At 56.6% G+C, this 20,451-nt stretch overlaps 1 protein-coding gene across 6 annotated transcripts in view; it reads left to right on the plus strand.

The window, feature by feature from the left end:
- Nucleotides 1-5,223: 5,223 nt before the first annotated feature.
- TSPOAP1 (TSPO associated protein 1) overlaps nt 5,224-20,451 on the plus strand; it is a 60,450-nt gene continuing 45,222 nt past the window's right edge. For all 6 annotated transcript variants that reach the window (XM_027896289.1, XM_027896290.1, XM_027896291.1 and 3 more), the window contains exons 1-3: nt 5,224-5,650; nt 17,627-17,734; nt 19,174-19,302. In XM_027896289.1, the coding sequence (XP_027752090.1) occupies nt 5,363-5,650; nt 17,627-17,734; nt 19,174-19,302 (525 nt within the window). In that variant the 5' untranslated portion in view covers nt 5,224-5,362. The remainder of the gene's footprint in view (nt 5,651-17,626; nt 17,735-19,173; nt 19,303-20,451) is intronic.

The raw sequence follows: 20,451 nt of genomic DNA on the forward strand, positions 1-20,451 counted from the left end.
AGTGGGTGCTGGGGGTCAGCAGCAGGTAAGGGGGTGCCCCCCCTCCCCGGGGGCACAGTGGGTGCCGTGGGGGAGGAGGTTGGGAGGGTGGAGGCGGGAAGTGCCCGAAGCAGAAGTGACACCCGAGGGGGTTTTTGGTGGCAGCAGAGGCGGGAGCGGGTGGATGTGGAGGCTGGAGTGGAAGGTGAGATGGGGCTGTCGGGGCTGGGGTCCAGTGGGTTCGATCATGGGGACCTCCAGGTGACCCCCAGCACATGGCCCTAAGGGCTATGGGGGCACCCAAATGGTCTCCATGGGGCTGGCTGGTGGGGCAGGGGAGGATCCCATGGGGAGCCCCAGGACGTGGAGCTCCTGTGGCCTCAGGGGAAGGGGGATGGGGCAAAGGGGTCTTCAGTAAAAGATAGAGGGATGAGGGGCAGTCCCCATGGGGACATTTCAAGGGTGATAGGAACAGGGATTGCCACAAGATCTCCACCAAGGGGACAAGGAGAAAGAGCCCTCTGAGACCAGATTGTTGCTTAGGTGGGGTCTCCACCATGGGCTCCCCATCATGGGGACAAGGCAAAGGAGCCCCCTGTGAGCAGGGTGCAATTTAGGTGGGGTGCCCTCATGGGGACATAGCAAAGAGGGGCCTCTGTAGTGCAGATGGGATTTGAGGGACAGGGATGGAGTCTGAGGTGGGAACTTGCCCTTGGGATCCAGACAAGGGGGTTCTCTGAGACAAGGATGGGGTTTGAAAGGCAATGATGGAGTTCAAGGTAGAATCTCCCCCCATAGGGACAAGGCAAGGGGGTCTTCTGTGAGTGGGAGAGGGTATGAGGTGGATTCTCCCTGTGGGGGCAAAGCAAACACACCCTCTGTACTCAGGGTGATCAAAGACAGGGGGTGATGGGGCTTGAGGGGGAGCCCCTACCAGCAGGGACAAGGCAACTGGGTTCTCTGTGACCAGGATGGGGAGTGAGGTTGGGGTCCCTACTCTGGGGACAAGTTGAAGCAGTCTCTTACGACCAGGATGGAGTATTAGGTGGAGCCCTCCTTGGGGTTTACTCCTCTGACCAGGATGGGTCTGGTGCAGGGTCCTTCCTTTGGGGACGAGTCAAAACTGTCCCCTATGACCAGGATGGGGTATTAGGTGGGTTCCCTGCTTTGGGGACAAAGTGAGGATGTCCCTTGTGCCCAAAATAGTGCTCGAGGTGGGACGATGTGGTATGAAGCAGGGTGTCCCCTGTGGGGACAAGGCTGTCCCCTGTGCTCAGGACGGGGTTTCTGGGGAGACAAGGGAGGGCAAGGCAGGATCTCGCCGGTGGGCACGAGGATGTCCCCTCTCAGGCTGGCACAGCTCTGCGGGGCAGGAGGTGACACTGCCAGAGGCTCTCTGTCCCCGGGGGCAAGGCCAGCCCTGCAGTTTGCCAGCCTGGCCGCGCCAAGGCCGGGCCACGTGCGGGGTGCGGGCGGTGGCCCCGCGCGGGCGGAAGCGAGCGCGGCGCTGGAGCGGAGCGGCCACCGGACAGCGGCTGAGAGACAGTGCAGTCACCCATAAAGTAGAAAGCACTACTAAACAGCACTGCAGGGTGTAGTGTTTCCTACTTTATGGATGAGTGTACTGTGGGCTACGGAGAAGAGAAGCACCGCCACCGCCACGTGCCCGTCACGAGCTGCGCGCGCCCCAACAGCAGAGGACGGGTCGTGCCCGGCTCACGGGAGGGGGTCCACGCCTGGCCACCCACCCCATGAGCTCCACCACCCTTGCCAGGCTGCAGATGGTCTGCTCGTCCCTCCAGCATGTGGTGGGGACAGGGGCCACGTGGCCCAGTGTCCCAGCTGTGTGGCCAAAGGGCCCGTCCCGTCGGAGCTCACGCCACGCTGGGAGCCCAGGTAGGCAGCAGAGCCTCCGGTTCTTATTCTTTCCCCCCTCATCTTCATTCCCCACGTGGTGACGCCTTGGGAAGAGCTGGACAGTGTCCCCACGTGCAGTGGGGAAAGGCACAGGAGGCAGAGGAGGGCTCCCGATGATTTCTGGGTTCAGCAGGGAGAGGGAATGCTAATAAAGCTCTTTTGGCATTGACTTTGTGGATTTTTGTATTCAGTTCCTGGGAAATGCAAAACTGGGGAAGAGCTCCTGGCAGTACCCAGGGCCATGTGCAGAGGGGTCATCCCAGTTTGCCCACATTCAGAGCCCTGGGGGGGGCCTTAGGGGGGTCATGGGTAGGGATGGGGGCTGGCAAATCTCAGCCCATGGACACGGGACTGTCCCCTTTAGTCCCCTGAGGGCTGTGGTCAAAGGCCATGTGGAACCAAGAGACCGTCCTACAGTCCCAGTCTCCCTTCCAGCCACAAACTCCTGGCCTGTGTTTTCTGGGGGTAGGGGTCCTAAAATCAGGCAGGCTTCCAGGGATGCAGGAGGAGGGTCCCTGTTCCCAAATATCATCTCCCAAACCCCTCCAGGCACCTTCCCCCTTGTCTTTGTCACCCCCTCCCCTGCCTGTGGGAGAGAGCATCTAAAAATAGTAGAAAAAAATACCAAAAATATACTTTTTTTTTAAATTCCATTTTTGAGCCCAAACATCGGTTGAAAGTTTCCACGTTTTGTAAAACTTCTTGTGATGGTCTCGGGATCATTTTGGGGGGAGTTACTGAGTTTGTGGTAGTTTTGTTTTTTTTTTTCCCTTTGTCCCCTCCCTGGGCTGGCCAGAAAGGACAGGGATGTTTTACTTCTACTCGCTCTGTTTCAGCTTTCCCACGTTCCTTGGGTTTGTGGCTGTTCAAAGGGAAAGGGGATGTGGAAGGGGAAAAAAAATAAAAAATCAAATCAAAACTGTCGTCATGGTCACAAGGAGACAAGTTTTTTAAACAGCAAAAATGAAGAAGGGCTAAAAAAAACCCCAAACCGAAGCAGCCAGTGCTGACTGCCCTGAGCAGCTTTCGGTTTGTGAGTTCTGGGAGGGAAAAGCGAGTTCAAATTTTTAACAGGCAAAAGTTTTGAAAATTCAACTCCTAATAATGACTGTTCAAGTATTAGGAAGGGTAAATAGCCGGTGTTCATGACCAAGGATTATTGTGGTTAGATATTACAGCTACTCAGTGGTCACTGCTGGGGGAGACTTGGGGAACGTGGCTCTTGCTGAGAGCAGCAAAACAGAAACTGCCACTTTTTTCCTATTAAAAAAAAAACAAAACAAAACAAAACAAAAAAAACCCCCACAAAATCAAAAACCTCCTTTTTTTTTTTTTTTTTTTTTTTTTTGTGCCCTCCCTCTATCCTGATGGTGTTTCATCAGGTTCCCATAAAGACACGTCCTGTCCATACTGGGGTGAGCTCCTGCTCTCCAAAGGACCTGGGCACGTTCATTTGGGTCCTGGTTGATGCTGCACAAGCTGTGCAGTCCCTCCTGCTCTGCAGACCCCAAAATGCCCTCAGCAGGGCAAGGCTTGGTCCCTGGCCCCTCTTCCTCCAGGACAGCAGGTCCCAGCAGTTTCATGGAGCCAGGTGGGTCTGGCAGTGGTGAGTGGGAGAAGCAGAAAGGAGTCTGTGGCGGCAGAATGTCCCAGAGGAGACAAATGTGTTGGAGAGTTCAGAGAAGGATTCTGAGGGGACCGAACTCCCCGAGGCCATGAGATCTTATCAGGGAGCACTTCCCATCCTGCCTCTCGCCTCCTGCTAATGAAACCTGCTTGTTCTGTCTTGTCAGGAAGCTGAGCAGTGCCTGGGCCTCCTTCCACACTAGTGCAGCACCTGCAGATCCTGCCTGCTGCCTCCTCGGGGGGAAACATTTGTGGGCAGAAACTGGGGGATTCCAGCAGTGGGATCTATCCTGACCTGTTCCTGGAGCAGAAGGAGTCACTTAAACTGGGGGTTTGAAGGTAGATGAGACTAGAAAACACAGGAAGGTGGGATCAGTTGTTTGGAATCTTCCCCCTTGGGTTTGGGATCAGCAAGCCTTTCTCTGCAGTGGGTCAAGCTTTGAACTGGGCTGGGGAGCAGGGGACAGACAGATGTCCCCCAGGGTGGCCCAGTGGCTTTCCCCTGAGCATCATGAACGCTGAGCAGCCTGATGGATGATGTGATCTTCATCAAAGACACAGCCAGGCAGGGAGGAGGCAGAGACAGGGCATGTCAGCTCACTCTGTGTGCTCGGAGATGGCAGTGTCCGCTTTGCTGGAGCGTTATGCTGCTAACTCGTGTCTCCCTGGATCAGATCAGCCCCTCAGCCCTCCCTCCTTGCCCACACCACCCTCTGTCTCTTGTCCTGCTCATGCTGCAGGCAGGGTCCTGCAGCTTTCAGCAGTGGGTTGTTTCCAGCACAGTGTGTCAGTGAGGGGCTGAGGTTCAGCTCACACAGAGGGAAGGTGTGTGAACATCCCCGGGGCAGAGCTGGGTATGACAAAGGCAGAACAAGGAGTCCTGGAGTAGACCCAGGCATCCCTGGGGCAGAGCTGGGCATCCATGAGGCAGAGATGGGTATGACCAGGGAGGAGCTGGGCATTGCTGGGGCAGAGCAGGACATCCCTGGGGCAGAGCTGGGCATCCCTGGGGCAGAGCTGGGGCAACCCCGGGGCAATGCCAGGAGTCCTGGGGCACAGCTGAGCATTTCTGGGGCAGAGATGGGCATCCTGGGACAGAGCTGAGCATCCGCGGGGCGAAGTCAGGCATCCGTGGGGCAGAGCAGGGTATCCCTGAAGCAGAGACATCCCAGGGCAGAGATGAGCATCCCCGGGGCAGAGCCGAGCAGGGGCTGGGGCCGGTGCGGTACCAAACCCCGATGCCGGCGGGGTGCGGGGTGGGGGGGGGATGCTGCGGTTTTGGGGGATCTGGGATCGGCCCGTCCGCCCCCCCGCCCTCTGCCGCCGCCTCATCAATAGGCACCAGACCCCGCTCCGGCAGCGTTGCCGTGGAAACCGGCGCAGCCGCCGCCATTGGCGGCCCGGGGCGCGGCGCAGCCCCCCCGGGGCCCGGCCCGGCTCCGTATTGATGACTCGGCAGCGGCTGCGGCGGGGGCTGCCCGGGCTGAGGGGCTGCCAGCTCCCCCGGCCCCTCCGCCACGTCATGGGGCCGGGGGCGGCGGGGGGCTGAGGGCGGCGGGAGCAGCGACCGCACGGGGCTGCGGGGAGCGAGCCACTCCCGGTGCGGGACCGAGCTATTCTCGGTGCGGGACCGAGCCAGCCCCGGTGCGGGACCGAGCCAGCTCCGGTGCGGGGATGCTGCTGCTGCCGCCGGCCCCGGCCCCGGCGCGGGGGAGTGCGGCCCGGGCTGCTCCCACCGCCGCCGCCGCCGCCGCCCTGATGCCCTCGGCTCTCCCGTGCCGGCTCCCGGAGCCCCGCGGAGCCCTGCCCGCAGCGGAGTGAGCCCAGCGCTGCCCCAGCCATGCAGGAGCCGGAGCGGGGGGTGCCCAGCTCTGCCCCCGCCGCGGGCGATGCCGCCCCCGCCGCCCCCGCCTGCCCGGAGCTGGACACGCGTGACGGCGCGGGGGGTGACAGGGACACGGCCGGCTGCCGGCTTCCCACGGGATCGGAGCGGGACGGAGCACCCCATCCCCAGGAAGAGTCCGCCGGGACCCCCCGCGTCCCCCCGCCGGACCCGCAGCGGGTTCACTCCGCACCGGAGCTCATAAGACCGCTGCGAGCGATGGAGCGGACGGACAGACCCCCCCAGGTAAGGCGGGGGTGGCGGTGCGTTGGCTCATTTTGTTGCGAGAGGCATCGAGGCACCGCGGGGATGCTGCCTCGGTACGAGACGGGCACGGGCAGTGGGTGCGCTGGGCTGCGGCTGAGCCACCCCCAAAACCTTCCCGTGGGCTGGGAGCTGCCACAGCCGCTGCCACGCACCCCCGGAGAGAAAGAGCTGCTGCCTCCGCTGGCCTTCCATAGTGATTTCCAGCTGCCTGGAAGGCGCTGGAGCTGGTGCGGGGTCTCGCTGAGCCCACCCGGAGCAGACACAGCCGCTGCACCAGCCCAGCTGAGCCGTGCCTGCGGCATCTCCTCGCTCCGGCAGCATCAAAGGCTCTGTATGCAGGTCGTGGCAGGGACACGATTCACTCACTGTCACTGTCACCCCCTTCCAGAGTATCCCCTCTCCACTCCAGGGAGCCCCTGAGGGCTTGGGGCACCTTCACTGCAGGAGGACCCTGTCCCTGAGGGCTGCCCTGGGCACCTCGGGGCAGTGCAGCATCAGCCCCTTGCAGCATCTCCCTAAAAACAGCCCAAACAGCTCCTCAGGGTCTCACCTCCTCCACCCAGGTCACAAAAGTTCATCAGCTCACCCTGCTCAGGGCAGCTTGCCCTTCTTTCCCATGGGGAACATTAGCCATCTTCCTGGGGTCCCCTGGGATCTGGGGGTGCTCTTAAAACAGGACAGAAATCAGCTTTTGGCCTTCAGGAGGGAGAGGGGCTGAGCAGAGCGGGCTGGGGTTTAGCAGGAAGGTTTTGAGCAGGCTGTGCTGTGCAGCTGAGCCCAGCTGGAGCTGCCTGAGGGAGGAAGGGCACCGCTGGAAACACATCAAGGGACAGCAGGATTTCAGCCCAGCACAGTTTCTTACGGGTCTGTTTTGAAGGGCTGTTTATTGTGATGTTTAGGGAAAGGCCACATTGAACCAGGCACCCTTGGGCTGCCTCTGACCCCAGCCCTGGTTGTGCCAGAGGCACCTCAGCCAAAAACTGGAGCTGCAGAATGGGAAGGATTTCTGCTCCCACCCCTCTTTTGCACCCCGAGAGTCAAATTGGTTGTGCCAGACTTACTGTCTTCAGAGAATCCCAGAATGGTTTGGCTTGGAAGGGACCTTCAAGATCATCTGGTTCCACTCCCTGCCATGGGCAGGGACAACTTGCACTGGACCAGGTTGCTCCAACCTGGCCTTGGACACTTTCCTTCAGGAGAGCCAGAATTGGTGCTGCTTCCTGGTGGGAGCCTGTGTGGGAAGGCTGGGAGTGGCAGAGGGGCAGGTGGCTGGTTCAGAGGGGTGTTTGTGGGTGCTCCAGTAGCTGAACAGCACCTGTGGGGAGGGGGCTGTGCACCAGCCCTAGATGATCCCTGCAGTGGGTCCCCCGTGATCCAGCTGTGCATCCAGGGGTGGTGGAAGAGGGAGTGAGGACCCCGCTTGGTGTCTATGGTGGTGACTGCTGAGCACGTGCCAGACAGTTTGGCTCAGTCCTTGGGCTGCTTTGAGTGTTGCCCGTGATCCTGGAGGCTCCTGGCTGGGTGGGTGACTCCGATTTCCCTTCCCACTCCCATGGGGTTGAGGCAGCACCATGGCAGTACCATCATAGTCTGTGGTGGCACTGGTGGCACTGGTGGTGCTGGGGTGGTGCTGTGGGACCTGGTGTCACTCTGCTGTACCGTGGCACTGCTGCAGTGGCACCGTGGTGGGGCTGGTGGTACCATGGCAGTACCATCCTTAACACTGGCCTTGATCCCTAGAAAGGTTACCTTGTCTTTTCCTGAAGAAAGAAAAAATTAATCCAGCAGTTCCTCCTGGAGCCGAGTGGGTTTAGGGATGGGAAAGGCTTCCAGACACAGCAGAGCAAGGGCTGGTGCTGCTGGGCTGTGGAGCCACATCCTCCAATCCACTTCCTAGGGAAGGAGGGGCTCACACAGCTGGAGCTGGGGGGGGGGCTCACACAGCTCCCCTCCAAAACACAGCTCCCCCTGGCCAGGCTGGGACATGCATTGTGTCTGGAGCTGGGCTTGCTTTAGGACATTTGTCCTTGGGATGTCAGAGCTGCACTCTGTGAACAGGACAGCTGCCTGCAGGGAGAAATCTCCTGGTGTGGGGAAGAGCCTCCTGAGGGCTCCTCACTGACAGAGCTCATTAAAGATGTTGATTTTATGATGAAGCTCCTGCCGTGTGTCCCGGCCTCTGCTGCTGCTGCTGCTCTGCCATCCCCTCAGGGACACAGCAGGGACAGACATTAAGACTGTCTGTAGGTCAAGTTCATCTTGGCTTTCTTGCCTGGGTCCCTCCTGGGTGCAGAGGATGGAGAGCTCTTGCCCTTCTCCCGTTTGGGAGCTGGCAAGGAATATCTGGAGTAAGAGGGGTGGGCTGGGGACACTTCTGGAGTGTCCCATCCAGCCCCTGCCCTCAGCAGGTTCCAGAGCCTTGATCATATCCTGAGCAGGCAGGTGTTGAGTATCTCCAGGGGCTGGGATTGCACCACCTCTCCTACCCTGTCCCAAAGCTGCAGCATTCCCGTGGAGAGGAATGTTCTGCATAGGTCTGCTGGGAATTTTCCTTGCTGAGGCTTGTGTCCACATCTTCCCATGCATTTTCCACATGCCCCTGCATCCTCCAAGGCACTGCAGGGTTTCCCAGTTCCTCAGCAGAGCAGTGTGTCCCACCATGGCACCACTGGATGCCTCCTGGGGGCTGTCACAAGCATATCCTTGTCCTGAGCCTTACACATGGTCCTGCTCTCCAAAATTTCTGTGTGGACACAGGAGGTAAGAAATGACTTTCCTGCTGAGAATCTCCAGGCACTGCAGGGTTAGGATCCCAATCCAAATAATGAATACCAGAGGAGGAGAAAAACGTTGTGTGTGTAGGAAGAGCAGGGTTACAGTGGCACAGATACAGTCTGGCTGGGAATTGGAAAGTTCCCAGAGTGCTGTCAGATGGATTTTAGAGCACTTCCCACAAGACCTCAGCTGCCTGCATCTCCTATGGGATGCTGCTCCAGTGGGATTTGCTTTGGCCCTGGAAAATTTGGGGTGGTCTGGGAGTGGGTTGCTGAAGGAAAGTTGCATTCCCTCCTGGTGCATTGGAGGAGGGGAGAGCAGCAAGGTCATTCACTTTCTGCATGTTCCCTGCATCTGCCCTTCCAGAATTACTCATCTCCACAGTCTTTCCAGCCACACTCATGGAAGGGATGAGCTCAGCTGCTGACCATATCCCTGTTCCCATCCCAGGAACCACACGAGCAAGGGGCACACTTTGGGTGCTCTGAATTGGCTCTCGTGGCTCCTCCTCAATCTCCAGAGGTTGCTTTGGATTTGCATTTCTTAAAAGCCAAGCCTCAGCTTCCCTTGAGGTCATGTGGAACTGAGCATATCAATAAATCCATAAAACCCGACTGAAAATGCTTAAACCAAGGAGCCCTCCAGTGAGGAGGAATTTAAATATCCACAAAAAAAACCTGTTGGTCCCAGTGGGGCTTAATAACACAAAGCACAGACATGGGAAGAATTCTAAAGTGCTGGTAAAGATCCCCCATGTCAAGCACTCAGGCCAAGCTGCATTTAATGATAAGCTCAGAGTCTTTTGCAGGAATTTGTGGCCTTTCAGGAGCTTCACATTTTCCTCTGGCAAAGCTGGAAAACTGTTAATTTAATGCCTGAGGGTGTGTAGAGCTGCACCCTTGGCTAGGCAGGGTAAGGTCAGCAGAATGAAAGATGCCAGTGGGACAAGAAGATCTTGGGCAATGGAGCCAGTTCGTGCTGTACAGACCATTTCCCGCAATCCCAATCAGAAGATTGTGTTCTATCTTGCTAAAAACCTGAGTAAATTAATTTTTCTTGGCTTGGCAGTGCTCAGCCTCACGCAAATGCCTTAGTGCTGTTTGCTGCAGCGCTGTGGATGCACAGCCCCCCTCAGGTGTCTGCCTGCCAGGAATGAGTGGAAAACAAGGCAAAGTGAGGCTGTGAAGGGGAAGGTAATGTTCATTTTGGCTTTTTTTTCTAATTAAGCTCGTGCCCTCTGTGCAAAGACACATCCAAATGGCTTGGCCAGGGATGTGGAGGATCAGGGACATCAGCCTTTCCCTCCTCACGTTGTCCTTGGCTCCTCTGGGCTGGTGGTGACAAATGGGATTGGGGACAGGGCTTGTCCCACCATGTTGGTGTCGTTCATCACCACACTGTGATCCTTCACCCCAGGATCACCCTCTGGACATTTTTGAGGGGCCTCCCAAGTGTCTTGGCTCCCTGGTGTCCTCTGGCTGTAACGTTCCCTCCTGCAGGAATAACATGAAGGGAAATGGCTCGTGCAGTGCTGCAGCCTTGTTGCCCTCCCCCTGCTGTGAGCGCAGGCCTTCTGCATCCCAGCCATCTGCTCAGAGCTCTGGGAAACCACCCTTTGGAGCATCAGTTGGTGTGTCTGCTGCTGCTCCTGCCATTCATGTTTCCTTATGGATCACTGAGCAGCACCTCTGGCTCTGTGAGAGGGTGCAAGGGGATGATTTTCCCCTTTATCTCTTGTTAAAGCTGTTGGAGATTTGGGGCTTCCCAGCCCAGCACAAAATCCTACAAATACCCCAAGTGAGTTCTTGTTTTACCAAGAGGGGCAAGGAACTGATTCTGACACAGAATCATGGAATGGTTTGGGTTGGAAGGGACCTTAAAGCTCATCTAGTTCCACCCCTGCCATGGGCAGGGACACCTTCCACTAGCCCAGGTTGCTCCAACCTGGCCTTGGACACTTCCAGGGATGGGGCAGCCACAGCTTCTCTGGGACACTTGTGCCAGGGCCTGCCCACCCTCACAGGGAACAATTCCTTCCTAATATCTAATCATGCCAAAGCCTCGGAACCAGAGCAAGTTTTCAGCCAATGTGACCCAAAAGAAAAGGCTCTCTTGGCCCTGGGAAACTTCAAGTGATTTGGAAAACAGGAAGAGGTGGAGGACAACTGCAGAGCAGATTTCTGGGGAAAAAAAATTGCTGTGCACACCAAATCTGCCCCTCCAGCTCTCTGACATGCCCTCTAAGGTGGAAGAGCACGTTTGCCTCTTCAGAGCTGAGCATGGTGGGGAATCCAGTCCTTCCACTCAAAGAAAGGAGACTTGTGACCATGGATGTTGCTGCTGGTGGGAAGTGACTTTCCAAGCCATGATCCTGTTAGAGGGCTGAGGCACTTCTGTATGGGCAGGGGATTTACTGACCTGCAGCTCCATGGCTTCCCAGGGTGAAGCCAGAAGTCTCACGACTTGCTTGGGAGTGTTTCTTTGGATTAGAGTTTCTGTTACAAGAAAGATGAGATACCAGAGAACAATCATCCCCCACTCCAGCCATCAAATAGCAAACCTGGAAAGCACTCAATTTTATCATTCTTCCCCAGGGTTTTTGTTTTTGGGGGCTTTTTTTTTTTTTTTTTGCGTGCTCACAAAATAGAATTATCTGACACGTGGCATCCAAAGAGAGTCCAGATGCTCCATAAAGACCTTAGGGTGGTCTGGGCCTGAGCCTGCAGTGCTGGGAGCTGCAGACTGACCTTTGCTCACATCTAAGCAACAAAAAAAACCCAAAATATCTATAGGATGCCAATGCTTATGTTTTAGCTCACATGATTGGCAATGTGCATGAGTACACAAGCAGCAGAGGTTGCAAAGTCTTTCTGTGTTTGCACTGAAGTTGTTCACACATTTGCTTCCCACATCTTCTACATTTTGCTTCTTTTTGTGTGTGTGTGTGGTTTTTTTTTTAATTATTTTTCCTAGTGGTAATGCCATTCCATGAGCTGCTTCTGTGCAGATTCAGTGATTTGCTCAGCAGCACCCAGAAAGTTCTGCAGTGGAGGGGGTGGGGGGAAGGCAGCTTAGCTGTCTTGGCTTCTGAGTTTTACAGCCAAGCCAGGTTTTTTGGGGCACAGCCTGGCTTTCACACATTCCCAGGCTGAGCAGTGAAACACCAACACCATTAACTGTCCCCTGAGTGTGGTGGGGATGGAGCACAGTCCTGCTTTACCAGAGCTTGGCCAAATCTTTCTGGAGGCTGATAAGAGACAGGAGACACTTGTAACCTGATGTTAAAAGGGTGGTTGGCAGAACAGGCTTTGCACCTGCTTTTTGCCCTACAAAACCTTTCTCACCAGGTGTGTAGGTGGGAAAGAGCCTGCAGGGGACACGGGGGTGCCCAGAGGTCACAGAGTGACCCAAGGGCAGGAGGGTGATGTCGTACTTGAGGAGTGTTGCACAACCCCCTGCTGCAAGTTATCTGATGGATCAGCTGCAGTTTGTGGCCTCACACATCCTGGGATTGCAAAACAATTGGTGTTTGACACCGAGAGAGAGTGTTGGGTCACAGCTGGGCAAAGCCTGGCTGGGGCCACACACACCTTGCCAGGCCTCTGCTCTGGGTAGGCAGTGTCCAGCTGGGAGCAGTTCCAGCTCTCTGCAGCCCACAGGAGAGCAGGGCCAGAAGCAAAATGAGCAGTGAGGAGACCAGGAGTGTTTGGCCAGATGGGCACTTGCACCCTGAGCAGCACCATTTCCCACTGGCTCCATCCTCGGGTTTCTCCAAACCCTCCCTTCCTCCCCACTGCCTGCCCTGATTTCTCTCTGGCTGTGAGGGGTGAAGAATCACATGTGCAGCACCTTGGGAGCCGTTCAGAGCCACCCTCCCAGAAGCCAGGAGGAATTTTAGTGGCATTTTCTCTCATCTCCTTGCAAATCCTCCCGTCTCTTGGATTTGCTGGTGAAGGTGAGGAATTGTGCTGCAGTGCACCCTGGACCCGGCTGAAGCCTTGGATTTTGGAGAGCTGATCCTCCGCCTGGAGGGCTTATTTTCCACTCACATTCCTCCCTGCCTCAGTTTTGCAGGAACATTAATTCCTCCCTGACTGGGGAGGCTGGAGAAGCTGAGCTCATCAAAGGACAGCGAGCCAGGGCCATCAGGGCACTGAGCGGATTTTCCTCCTCCTGGAATAGCTGGGTTTGTTTTCCTGGGATTGATAATGGTGCTTCCACAGAGAGTTTAAAGAGGGAGAGGACCCGAATTTGTGAGGCTCCAGTTTTAGCTGCATCTCATTTTAAAGGCCCCGTGAGGAGCATATGAAGAGCTGGCAGTGGTCAGAGGGTTTGCAGGAGAGAAAGCCTGGGGAAATGTAAGGAACAGCAAATATACAGTGACTGTTCATCTGAATACCCCCCTCAATATCTTCCAATTCATGGCTCCAGCACTCCCCACGCTGGAGGCAGGATTTTTGAAGTTAATAGCCTTGGATGGATTTTTTCTTCCGTGAATTTGTGACACGGGGCGATAAAAATCAGACAAATGAGGAAATCACAGAAATAAGGGCGAGTAGTAGGCTGGGAGAGGGATGGGCAGCAGGAAAAAGTGCTGACTGGTGGAAAGGGGAGCTGGCAACACGCGGGGCTGTGGGGAAGTGCCCCTGAAGTCAACGGCAGAAGGGAGACGTTCGTGTCTGAAAGCAGGAACCGGCGCCAAGTTCAGGGAGGAAGGAGAACAAGCTCAGTGGGACACAGGCTGCCTGTCAGGGGAGTGGCAGGATGACCATGGCCTCATCACAGGAATGGATGGCTCTTCCTTCTCCCACACCTCTGACAGCACTGTCCCTTTTCCCTCAGCAGGGATGGTCCTGCCCCTCGCTGTGCCGGCGGCGGGGTTGGCTCTGCTCACTGACCGAACAGGAGGTGATGCTATTTTTGTCTTGCTTTTGCCAGGCAGTGAGGGCACTGCAGAGGAGCAGCCTATGGAAAATAACTCTGCTCTGTGAGGTGGCCGATTCCCTTGAAACGGGCCGGAAGAGGAGCAAATGGATTGGCAATGACAGGCTTTCATTTCCAAGCAGGGGAGGATTGAGAAGTTAAGGGAGCTAATTACCAGAGTCAGGTGGAACGAGCTGCTAAAGGGCTTTGACGTGGTGGAGGCTTGGTGACAATGATTTCAAATGAAGGATTCGTGGTGGATTTAATATATCCAGGGTAGCAGGAGAGCTGGGATAACTTCACCTGGGAAGGTGCCTGCAGAGGGGGGTTGGTGTTCAGAGGTGGCTTTTGCAAAGCAAACCCAGCAGCTGGACTAGGCTGGGCTGCAGATGGGAAGTCACTGCAGGGACATCCTGCAATTACGTGTGGTTTATTCCTCTTCAAACTGTGTGTGGGTTATACACCTTCAAACTGGGCACGGTTTAAAATCAGCCACGAGCCCGCCACCTGGTAAATCCCTCCTCCCTCTCTGGCTCTCCACAGGGATTTTAAAGCAAGGCTGGCTTTAGGCTGTGGCAGTTCCCCAGGGCTGACAGGGGGAAGCCACCGGGGCTGGTCTGTGCCAGGCTGTGCCCAAAACCGCATTGCAGAGCCGGGTTCAGGCAGCTCCTGTCGTCCTCACCACGTGTGATTTACTGTCCCCCAACGGCCTCCTGCAAGTTTTCCACAGGACTTTCAGGACTGTGCTGGATTCTGGCTGCTCCAGAGAGGGATTTTGCCTGCGTGACCCATTTAGCAGCCTGGCTGGGCACCTCTCCCTGCAAAAGCTGCTGCAGCTCTGCGTGTCCTTTTGAAGCTTTCAGGTGAAAAAGCAGCAGTTCTCTCGCAGCTTCCATGCTGAGGCTTCTCTTTGTTTGCTGTTCTCACGCACCCCGGAGAAACTGTATTTTGGGCTCTACCTGCCAAAAGAGGCGACAGATGTTTGCCAATTCCCGTGTAGCAGAGGCTTCAAAGCCGTGTGCCAGCTGCTCTCCTCCCTCAGCATCCCTGCTGCTCTGTTCCTGCAGAAACTTTCCCCGTGGCCAAAGAACATGTCACTTGGGTTCCTTTTTTAGTGGCTGAGGATATTCCCGACCCGGGGCGTGTGGCTGCCTGGAGACCCTCCCCGTGGTGTCAGCTCTGCCTCTGCTCGCTGAAACCTCCCTGACCGAGGCGTGTGCTTGGATTTTGGCTCCCGCTGACACTTCGGACACTTCATCGGGCTGAGTCACTCTTGGGGGGGAGCCTCTTCTTGCCTCTCCTGCCCAACAATCTCCTCCAGCTCCCCGGGAAAGGCGCCGTGGGAGCGGCGAGCGCGGCTGCGCCGTGCGGAGCGGGATCCTTGAGGAACAGCGGAGCGCTTCGGAAATTAAAAGCCATTTCATTATAGGAAATGAATGTTTAATGAGCGTGGGATGACGTCTAGACAGCCCCTCGGCTCCAGACTCTGGGAGGAGGGCTCAGCTGACGCACCAGCGCCGGCTCAGAGCCCAGGGGGAGGTTTGGCAGAGCTTTCCCGGGCACTGAGGTCCCGGTGTGGGACAGACATCCTGGCACAGCGACGAGCTCCTGCCTCCACGTCTTCTCGCTGCAGATGCCCCTTGTGCCTCTCTGGGCAGAGCCCCAAGGATCTGTGGCCACAGAGGGACGTGCTGGCAGCGGGAGGCTTGGCCGAGTGCCTGGCCCCAGCCTGGAGCACACAGCCACACTCTCCTGCTCCCTGGGGAATGGGAAAGGACATCCCAGCCTTTTCCATGTCATGGGCTCAGGAGTCGTGACACGAAACCTGGGCTGACCTGGGGACAGCCTGGCAGGGTGGGGGTGAGTACTTGTGAGCCTTTGCATCCTGCCCCAAGGAAGATGATTTATGGCTACAGAAATGGGGGTTTAAATGCAGAAATTTGGATGCAGGTCCCCAAAAGATCCCCCTGCCGCGCTGGAAATGCTGATTGTCCTCTGCAGAAGCTCTGTGCTGTCGATGTCAGAGGTCCTGGCTGCCTGGTGGGGAGAGGCAGGAGCACATCAGCTCCTCCAGGAAAGCTCTCCAGCTCCCATCCCAGGCACAGAGGCTGCTGGCTCAGTGTGCTCACCCTCGCTCAGTGCTAGCAACCACAGACATGAATTCTGAGGCCTCTTGGCAGGGGCAAGGAGGTGGAAATAATGCCCTTTGACTTCTTCCCAGGAGCTGACTGCTTGGCTCTGGGGATGGCAGCAGGGAACCAGCCCAAGGTGCTGCCACGCACGGCACAGGAGATGCTGGTAGGACCCCCCTCCCTGTGCACCCACCCTGCTCTGTCCCCCCTTGTAGCACCAGCAGTGCCCCCTGCATGGATTCCCAGCCTGAAGAAGGGCTTTTGCTGCTCCTGGAGCTGGGGGAATGGCTCCCTGGGGCACCTCACTGTCCCTGTAAAGCTGCAGGGATGGGATTGATGCCACAGGATCTGGTGCTGGGCACAGAGCTGTGCACAGGGCTCCCAGGGGAGCTTCTTGGCATTGCCAGGATGCTGAGTTTGGGGAGCTCCTTGGTTCCTGGGCCTACCCTGACCACCCCTAAGAACAACCCCAACTCGCTGGAGGTGTGATGTCCCCAGGAATGGTGGCAGCAACAGCACCTTTGTGCCCAGGGGAGAAAAATCCCACATGTGGACAGGAGTACAGTCTCTCTCCATGGGACATGTCACTCAAACCCTGGGATTTCTGCAGGGTGGACACCTACAAACCACTCTGCCAACAGCCTCTGCCTACAAACCACTCTGCTCAGGGCATGCCACATCCTGGTGTCTCGGGGGTTGGTGGGCCCTGGGGATGCCACCTGAGGCTGATGGGGAGGGCTGGGTATCATCTTCTGAGGGTTTTTATTTTCAGCCTCCTTTGCTTGTCTTTTCCTTCCCTGCTTTGCCAAGGCATTTCCATCCAGGTGTGGGGGGCTGGGAGAGCCACGGGCCAAGGGATTGGGGGTGGACTTTGTGGGACTGGTCTCCTGCTACATTCATCCAATGGACACAGCTGAGAAACCAAAATACAGCATTGTCCAGAAGTGTCATGAGTTTTACCCGGTCTCACACCTCCTAGAGCTGGGTTCCTGTCTGAGTTCTTGCTCCCCAGAAAGCTTGGGTGACATTCCTTTGGGAGCCAAGGGATGTTTCCCTCACAGCCTCTGTGCACTGGGGAGGTCATGGCCCTTCAGCAGGGTCTTGTTGGGCACTGGGAGCAGGTCCTGCAAGACCTGCCTGGCTGCTGGGAAAACATCTGGCTGGATCTTGCCGAGACACACGGGGTGCTGCTGCCATATGGCAGCTGTGAGGCAACAGCTCTGCCCCGAGCTTTGCTAACACACAGAAATCCTGCCTGGGAGCCTGTGCCGAGCTGCTCTGGGCAGGAAGCAGTAACCACAGAGCTATATATACAGCTCCCAGCAGAGCTGCTGTTGCTGCTGCTGCTGCTTTTGATGTGACAAAACCAAGTTGGTGTTTTGCAAAAAAATCCGGCGTGTCGCCTTCTTCCGGAGCTGACACGGAGAGGGCAGAGCTGGGGCTGGCTCTGGGGGGGCTCCACAGGAGAGCTGGGATGGGGAAATGGCTCAAGAGGTCTGGTCCCCTCCAGATCCTCCAGTGGTGTTGGAGGCCACGGGGTCCCCCAGCCGTGGGGAGCAGCCACGTGTTGGAGTGTCAGTGGCTTTGCTCTGCCCCTCGGCTCCTGCCAGGCTTTCACTGAGCCAGTCTGGATGGTGCCACGGCTGAGGATTCCAGGAGAGTCTGGGCTTTCTCTCTGGGTGGAAGTTGAACGCGTGGAGATGGCAAATGTCACCCACAGGGTATGAAGCCAAAGGCCAGTTGTCCCCCAGAGGGACATGTAGTCCCTCATCTCCTGAAACTGGCCCCCAGATCCCACCGTGCCCCTTTGCTGCCTGCACCCTGACCCTGCCAGCCCCCTGCACAGCCAGCTGGGCTCACTGCAGGGCTGGGCTGGGCATGAGGCTGTGACCCCTCTGCCCCTGCTCTTGGTAGGTGACACTCTGAGGTGCTGCAGGACCTGTGGTCTGTGCCCCAGGCAGGTGAAGCCCTGCAGACCTGCAGGACCTGTGGTCCCCTTTCCTGGGCAGGTGAAGCCCTGAGGTGCTGCAGGACCCTTTACTGGGTAGGGGAGGCCCTGAGGACCTGCAGGACCCCTTGCTGGGCAGGTGGAGCCCCGCTGTGCCTCTCCTGTGCTGTTTTGCAGAGCGGGGCTGACTACGGCTTCCTCGTGAGCCAGAACACGAAGCTCCTGAGTGCCCTGGAGGATCTGCAGCACCGCTGCTCCAGCCTGGCCGAGGAGAACAGCCTGCTGGTGAGCACAGGGCACATCCTGCACCCTGGCTGGGTGCTGACACGGGATGCTCCACAGGGAGGGGGAGTCCTGGGCAGGGCGAGCTGCTGTCTGCTGCCAGTTCCAAGAGGTGCCACGCACGGGATCATCTGGGCAGGGCCAGAGGGGACAGAGGGTCTGGATGCTCTTGGTGCCATCATGCTGCACCCATCAGCTCGAGCTGGACCTCTTCCTCGAGCTGCAGAGCAGAGCCAGGCAGGGGAGGGGAAGTCGCCCTTATTTCCTCTTTAAATATATTTGATTCTATGAAAAGCAGAAACACTGATTCACTCGGCCTGGTCTCAGGGTGACAGTGCAGCACTGCCCCCTGCTCCCACTGAAGCTCAGCACCCTGATCCTCCCCAGCTGCACCCCAGCACCCAACACCAAGCCAGGCTGCCACAGCCTGGGCCTTCTGCCCTGCTCCCCCATCCCTGGCTCTCCAGGCTCATCAGGAAGTACAAAGAGGGGATATTCCCCTCCTGAATCCTCCCTGGAGAGCATCACCCCTTGCCCAGCCCCGCCGTGTGGGGATGCAGCCACCCCAGGTCCCTGCAGATTTGGCTGCTCAGCATTTCAGATTTCCATCACCACATTCACAATGCACATTGCAGATAAGCTTCTTACACCAAAAGCATAAATTCAGCGTGGCCTGCACCCCGGGGTTACCCCTTATCAGTGCTCTCGGTTGCAGCGAAGCACGAGCGTGTGAGCTCCCGTCAGATTGGGCTCTCAAAAACCAGCCCCAGCCTTACAGCTGAGCCACCCTTGGTGGGGTCTCACAGGGGTAGGGAGGGAAATAACCGTGAGCCTCAGCTGACCTGACATTTCTGCTGATGTGAAAAGACAGCACAACACATCTGGGTTTGACCTTGGGAGAAGGAGCCGTCGGCGAGGGGCGGCTCATTGGAATGGACAGATAACAAATAAAAGGGGATTAAGAGCGAACAGAATCAATAGGGAGAAGAAGGAAATTTGCTTTGCAAATATCATAAAGTCCTTTGTCACTTCCTCCCGCTTGTGCTTTGGTGTCAGGAGAGAAAAGACAATGGATAAGCTTGTCCTGGAGGTGCAGTACAAATCCACAGGGATGTGCTGAGTCCTGTAACCCCTGGGAAATAAACTGGGAAGACTTTGGAGGAGAAAGCCCAAAGGGTGGGTGGCCAGGATACACTGATGCTGGAGACATGCTGAGTCCTAGCAGAGCCTGCAACGAGTGTGTTGTGAATGGAGAGGGACCACATGGGATGGTCTGGGGATCTCACAAGGAGCAAGAGGTCACATTAACAAAAATAGAGGCAACAGCAACAACAGAGATTGGTATTCGATGGTTTGGGTAGTTCTAGAACAGGTCAGGCAGGACCAGGGACATTGGTTCCTGAGCAGGGGCTTCACCTCCAGCTTCTCTTTCTGTTCTGCAGCGCAGGAGCTGCTTTCCCCAGACGGAGGAGAAGGTGAAGCACCTGAAGAGGAAGAACGCGGAGCTGGCGGTGATCGCCAAGCGCCTGGAGGAGAGAGCCCGGAAACTGCAGGAGGCAAACCTCAAAGTGGTGGGTGCTGGGACCTGCCCTGGCTGGGGAGCTGAGCTGGGGCAGCACCTCGTCACCAGGACCTTCTGTTTGCTACTTCCACCGAGCTAGAATGGCCTTTTATTTTCCTTTTTCTTAAACCTCCAGCAAACACGCTTTGCAAGAATGCCCAAGCCCAGCCATCGCCAGCTGCTCTGCTCCTGCTCAGGGAGCTGGTTTGAGGAATTTCCTCCTGCTTGGTTTCCTCCCAAAAGGTGATAGTTTAAGTTAATGAATTCGGCTTTCTCTGAAGTCATGAAAATAATTCATCTGACTTCACCAGAAAGAAACAGGAAGGATTTGAATAAGAAAAGGAGTGCGGTGAAGCAAAACAGGAAGGGGTGAGAGACAGCTCTGCCTCATCCACACCTCGCTCACAGGGCTGCACAAGCCACAGGGGTTTTGCTTTCTCCAACCCAACAGCAGCTTGTTGTGAAGCCTGTAGTGTTTGACACTTTGCAGGAGCAGCAGGAGGTGCTTGTAGGGTGTGGGATCTTGGGCACAGGTTCTTAAGGAGGGATTGCAGTGGAGCAAGGCAAAACCTTCCTTCTGTTGGAAGGAAAGCAAGGATAAGAAAGGAAGAAGTGAAAGCTGTGTTGGAGGGAAGGTAGGGGGTTTTCCTGGCTCTCTGTCCCCAGGCACTGTTCTGCCCGTCTGTCACGGGGTTTTGGTACTTGCAGGGCAACAGATGGACTTGTCAGATACTATGTTAAGAGAAACCATTTGATATACACCCAACAGCTCTGCAGCCCCTCCAGCACCTATACAAACACTGGTTTATTTGTTTCCCCAGTGAAACTTTGGGGTGGTGACAGTTTAAGGCCTGTGGGAGCCCTGGGAGAACCTGCTGGGCTCCTGTGCTGGCCAAGGTGTCCAAGTGCTCAGATCGCTGAGGCTGGTGGAGGGTGGGCTGGAGGCAGGAGCAGGGGAGGAGCCCTGAGGAGCTGGGGTTAATCTGGAAGTGGTTGCCTTCAGTGCTGGTGCACAGGTCCCATGGAGCTTCTGCACATGGGTGAGATGCTTGGGAAGAGCTGGGGAGGAGGAGTTTGCACAGAAGATGCAGATCCTGATCAGGCAGGGGAGGGTTTCCCTTCTCCAGATTGTCAGGCTTTGTGCAGATGAAAATAGCTG

This window comes from Empidonax traillii, unplaced genomic scaffold, assembly GCF_003031625.1.
Source record: "Empidonax traillii isolate 1590-97213 ecotype Southwest subspecies unplaced genomic scaffold, ASM303162v1 scaffold492:size733235, whole genome shotgun sequence".
In the NCBI taxonomy this organism is placed as follows: domain Eukaryota; kingdom Metazoa; phylum Chordata; class Aves; order Passeriformes; family Tyrannidae; genus Empidonax; species Empidonax traillii.